General features: G+C 37.6%; 1 protein-coding gene across 7 annotated transcripts in view; it reads left to right on the top strand.

The window, feature by feature from the left end:
* The window catches only part of Ecm2 (extracellular matrix protein 2), a 39,077-nt gene extending 37,743 nt beyond the window's left edge, over positions 1 to 1,334 (top strand). For all 7 annotated transcript variants that reach the window (XM_023707794.1, XM_023707792.1, XM_004647549.2 and 4 more), the window contains one exon: positions 261 to 1,334. In XM_023707794.1, coding sequence (XP_023563562.1) covers positions 261 to 429 — 169 coding nt within the window. In that variant the 3' untranslated portion in view covers positions 430 to 1,334. The remainder of the gene's footprint in view (positions 1 to 260) is intronic.
* Positions 1,335 to 6,158: the final 4,824 nt, after the last annotated feature.

The raw sequence follows: 6,158 nt of genomic DNA, 5'->3' as shown, positions 1-6,158 counted from the left end.
CTCTCTCTCTCTCTCTCTCTCTCTCTCTCTCTCTCTCTCTCTCTCTCTCACGTGTGGTCATGTTTGAGTGTATTTATAGCTTCATTTTTCACATTAAGATCTTTGATATTGTTGGGGTTTATTTTGATGTATAATAGGACAAAAGGATCTAACTTCAAGAACAAAAGACTTTAAAGAAACATAAAGTTTAATTTCTAAATCACAAAGTCAGAGTACTATGTACTTGGACCATTTATAACTTGCTCTCTATCTTTCTTTAGGAATATTCTTCCAGAACAAATCTGTAATGATGAAGAGGATGATGACTCATCTTTGGAACATCTTCATCTTGAAAATAATTACATTAGAACAAGAGAAATATCACCCTATGCATTTTCATGCATAAGGTCATACTCAAGTATTGTTCTTAAACCACAAAACATCAAATAACCCTCAAGTTTTCTTCTGCATTTAGGTTTACTTATGTAGTTGTAGTAGAATTTGTCATTAATGGGAAACATAACCTTCATGTTATACTCAGCATCATTATGCTAGTCCATTTGGCTTGCCAGCCCACAAATGAGTAAGCAAAGGTATATATAAAAAGTAGTCTTCTAGGAGTTTCAGTTAAAGTCAGAAACAGTGTCCCACATCTAGAAAGAAACTATTTAAGACAGGAAATCAGACCAAATAAACAGGTCCTTGACAATTCATTTGACATGTGCTATTAACTAAGAGTTCTTCAAGTACCACTAAAAATTATGTATATTATAGTTCAAGACCAAAAGTATATAGGCAGGAAAATAAATCAGGTAAAATTTATGAATTACTGCTGTTTATTATTATGTTAAAACAGTCATTTATTAGTTACTTCAGTATTGGGTTAGGCTTAGTTCCTTCTATTCACTACATGTGTGAAATTAAAGCACTATCACAGTGCTAACTGGTTTAGATCTTAGTACTATAAGTTAACATGTTAACTTCCCTGTTAACATAAAGGGAAGCTAGCAAGAAGTATGGAAATGAATTCCACACCATTTTTGAAACTTCTGTCTAAGTGTAAAATTATTTTTTAAAACATAAAAAATAGTACTTTAAGATCAATCTATTTTTCATTTATTGTGGAAAGCAGAATTGGCTAAAAACACAAATTATTCTTACCTATAATAGCTAAATATAAATGTAATATATATACTTTTTCAAATTTTCTTACATTGGTCATAGCACCTATTTCCTTTGCCCTAATTTGCTGAAATGTATCCTTTTAGTCAGTTTAACCAAATGTAAAATTGTTAGTGTTTACTCTGTACTAGGCCCTACCAAAACTGTATATTAAAGTTTTAATTATATAGTGACCTTTGTCTCTGTATTGCCACAAAAATTTAAGACCATATAAACACTACATTAACTTCTTTTGTTATTCTCAGTTTTGAAGAAACACTAGACTCAGAACTTAAGTTCTTGCCTACTTTGGGCAGCTTCCTCAAATTTTTCAGGTACTAGCATCTGTTAAAACTTTCTAATTTTTTTTCTAATTCATTCATTCATTCATTCATTCATTCATTCATTCATTCATTTATTTGGTACAGGGTTTCACTATGCAGCTCAGACTTGTAGTGATCCTCTTGTTTTCAGCACCCCCAGCACTGGGATTACAGTTGTGCACCACCATTCCTGGTCTCAGTGGCCGGCTCAGCCTGCTGGCTGCAAGGCATGTGGTGCCGGAGATCAAACCCCAGTCCCTGCACTTGCCTAAGCAGGCTCATTGTGTGCTAATCTATCTCACCGGCCTTTTTAAAGGATTTTTGAGACAATGTCTTACTATGGAGTTCAAGATAGCCTTGAGCTCATATAGCCTTGAACTCTTAGTGATCCTTTTACCTCTGGACCCAAGCACAGAGACCACACGCATGTTGCCATTAAGCTCAGATAGCATTTTTTCTTAATATCCAGGATTCTGAGATTTGAACAAGAATAACATATGAAGATGACTGTTAAATTCATGGGTCAAATACTTAGACAAGTGGTAAGAGTAGAATAGAATAAAAATAATAGAATCTTATGCCAACAAAAAGTTTAGATTCACACTTAGTTTAGGAATGAATTAGCATCACTAATTTAAATTGGCAAGCTAAATTTGAGGCAGGTAAAAACAAGAAGATAAGGTTACACACTCATCTAGCAAGAATTTTTGCGCAGACCTTTTGTTGTATAGATATAAATGCATTGACATAAATGCTTTAAGGTCATCTATGCCATAAATAAAATTTGCTCCAAAGGGGACTCAAATTGAATGAGTCAATGTAATTAACATTTTTGGATGACATAAGAGACCGATTACTGAACCATTCCTTGATTCCTTATTCAGACTCAACTGTACTTATTTTACTTTATTCACCTGCGTGGCAGATGCCATTTTAAAGACAGAGTAATAAATAGGTCAAAGTCTCCTCTCTGGAAAATCAATAAACAGGAACATCAAGTAGTAGGCAAATGCTTTGTGTCAGTCGAAGAGGAAAACAATGGGCTAAGGCCCCCTCTGCCTGGGCCCAAGGGCACCCAGGGAAAATGTAGGAACCTCAAAGAGCTTGCAAAGACAGTAAGCAAGGCTGTGGGTGGGTGTGGCCTGGGAGATGGCTCAGTAGAATAAGCACTTGCCTGGCAAGCACAAGGGCCTGAGTTCAATCCCTGGTTCTGCAAAAAAAAAAAGAATGGTGTGTGTACAGCACACACTCTGGACTGCTGTGCACACCTTTTCCTAATACTATGAAGAGAACCAAAACTCAGAATGACCAAGTAAAACTTTGCTCTTAAATTGGAAGTCACTTATTTCATCTCTCTTTTTTATTTTTACTTTCTTTTTCAGAACTGGGGATTGAACTCAGGCCCTTGTACTTGCCTGGCAAGTGCTTATTCCACTGAGCCATTTCCCTGGCCCCTCCTTTGATAGTTTTGAAAACATGTTCAGCATGAAACTTGTTCAGCCTTGAAATTTCACCATGTTCTAAATGGTATATTTTAATTCCATAAAATAGTGATAAATGTCATTATAGCAAACATTCTTCATTTTATATATATATATATCTATAGATATCTATCTATCTATCTATCTATCTATCTATCTATCTATCTATCTATCTATAACAAACATGTTCAGGGTGACCTCATAAATATTCTCCAATTACTAACATATATGTGTAGTAAGGAATTCCTAGCCTACACATACTCTAAAAATTTTAATGGAATGTCTTACTTTTGCATGCATGTACATGGACTGCTAACTGTGTTATAAATTTTGAGAATGGTTTTATTACACATATGAATATATTTAAAGCACTGAGACATGACATAATGAGATATACAGCTAGCCTAATGTCATAAGGAAGTTATTACACCATAAACCAGAAGATCTGGAAGCCTATGTTCACCAATGACTGGTCAATTATGCAGTCCTTTTACTCTTCTGGGACTTGTTTGATTCAGTTCTAAAATATGTTTATCAACATGATCAGTAGTTTTCACATATGGTTCATTGAGGGTTGGGTATCACTGATGAGGGAGCAAGTACACTTTTCTGTTCAAATCAAATTGCTTTTCTGTTATCAGAAATGGCTGCCACATCTGCTTTTTCAGTGATGGAAAATCTTTTAGAGTGTCCAAACTACAACCCAAAATTCACTTATTCATCACCAAGTGCCAACACTGAAATTAAACCCGAATACTAAGGTTTTAGTTTAGAAAAAAAATCTTATACATTAATAGCTTGTCTTAAAAGAAAAGCAGCATGCATGCCATAGGACTGCTACTAGGTGCTATCTAATAACACACACCAGGTTGCAATCCATGAACATGTGGCCTTCATCCTTCCCTTTCCCCCAGCTCCACCTGCATTCCTAAAGAGAACTTTGGCAGTAGGCTTTCAGAGCTCCAGCACAGTTGAGAAGATTAATCCTTCATATATTACTGGCCTTCCAGACTCCACTGCTCCTGCTGAAGGGAGTGCCACAGTGATGCAGAGCTCCCAGACCTCCCTGCAGAACAGACACGAGGGTACCAGTGTGCACAGACAGCACATGAGTGGTAGAATGTGTGGCTGAGTATGAACTTAACCTGATCTACTGACTCTCAGTCTGCACTTCCATCTGGATTGATCTGAGGGTTCGCATAAAAAGTCTGAGGAACTGAGCACCACCCAATAAAGTCCCTGAATTGTGGCAGATGATGCTCAACTGGAAAACACAAGACATAGAATGTGGCAGGTATTGCCAACAGAAGTGGAAGACACTAGAAATTTATGGTGGTACATACATAATCTTAGAAGCCTTCCTCATTAATCTAGACTTAATTACTACTTAAGATGACTACTTTCATTAAAGTAAGGGAAACCTTACCCATAATGTTATACAGCTGAAACCTGCATATGCACAATATTCTCTAGTTGGTACAGGCACCACTAGATATCATCAGAAGAAATCAATGAGAAATATCATTGCCATCAGGTATGTCAATGCGAAAATTATTCTCATTGACACATAATGATTCTTGTAACTTTTGTTTTTGGGGGGTGCTGGAGATTAAACCCAGGGCTGCATGCATGCTTAACAGCAAGTGCTCTCTAGCCTAGTTATATTCCCAGTCTTATTCCAGTATCTTTTTAATAAACCATTTTGTAAACCTTTGAATTTATAGTATGTCCCCTATTTATGAACATTCCAGTTTTGAACTTTCACAGATATAAACAGCTCTTGAGTTATGAACATTCACAGATGTGAATAAATCATGGAAGTAGCTTACGTGTCTGTGATAATGTACAGTTGGGGACTTACTCTATTTTTGCATGTGTGCTTGTTTTTTTGTGTGCCTTACATTATACATTTGTGTCAAAGGTGTTTAAGACTCACTTTGTCTGACTTACCAAAAAATCTGACTTACAATATTCTCCTGGCATGGAACTCATTTGCAGTAAGGGTCTTACTGTACTTAGAAATAAACATTAATAACTTATGATAATACCTGTTTTATTAAGATTTGGTAAGTATATTGTTATGGTTTGTGTATAGTTGTCCCCCCAAAGCCTCACAGTCTTGGGGCAGCTTCTGGAGTTTGTGATTGATTACTGTGGGTGTGGATGCTGCACTTGCCCTGGGGCAGGTAATCTGCATTACAATGTAAGGTGGGAAGAGAAGCCAGCTGCTTGAGCTGCTGCTAGTCCTTTTAAGCTCTCACTTGTTCTTTGCTGCTGCCCTGAAAGGTTGCTTTTTGCTATGTGCTATTCTGCCTTGGACACAGCTGAATATAGACTGAAACCTCCAGTAACTGTGAGCTAAATAAACCTTTCCTTCCTTCATTTTGGGTATCGGGTATTTATCCCAGAAATGAGAGAAGAGTAACTAAGACGTAAGAAATTTGCCAAAACATAAAATTCTTATTTTTTTACTGGTAGTACAGTCTTAAGCATAGCACTGTAGCAAAAATGGTTTCTCTAAATTGACAAATTTAGATGTGAAGTCATACAGGATGCACATGATATAGTAAGAGATATAATTAGCATAAAGCAAGACAACACACAGCTCAGATAAAGAACTATGTGAGCTGGGCCTACAGCTGGCTATGAATCAGCTGAGGGGAGGGAATGTGAGAGGATGAGGCAAGTATGTTGGAGGTGTGGGCTCACCGGTTATCTCAAATCTAGCCTGGCTACAGCAGGAATCAGAGGCAAGAGTGAGCTACTAAAAAGAGACCAGGTTGAATGTTCACACACTCTGGAAGGGGAAGTGTCATATGAAAGCTATAGTATAAGGAAGGAAAAGAACCACTCACAGCCAAAATTCAGAAAAAGACTGAGTGGGGAACAGACAGCACAGATGTGAGGGAGATTACCAAAGGAACTCAGTGAGTGACTTTCTCTGGAGATGAGAGGCACACAGAAGAAGAGTGAGCAGAGAGGGTAACTGCACCAGGTCCCACAATGTTGTAAAGGTGGGGGGGGGGTAGGCCAACTGAAAGAGGACATGCTGATCCTTGGGTGTCATGGGTTCAGGCCAAGACAGGAAAACTGTAATGTCAGGGAGGCACAGGCAAAGATGTCTGCCCAGAAAGGCCCAGGAACAGAAGGACTGCTGACCCTAATTTCAAAGGAGGAGCAAAACAGCCAAATTCACTGGTTTCTATGACTTGCG

The sequence above is a fragment of the Octodon degus genome, unplaced genomic scaffold (genome assembly GCF_000260255.1).
Source record: "Octodon degus isolate 3935 unplaced genomic scaffold, OctDeg1.0 scaffold00312, whole genome shotgun sequence".
Lineage (NCBI taxonomy): Eukaryota > Metazoa > Chordata > Mammalia > Rodentia > Octodontidae > Octodon > Octodon degus.
Note: the sequence above shows the minus strand (reverse complement) of the source record. Positions and strands in the feature narration are given on the sequence as shown.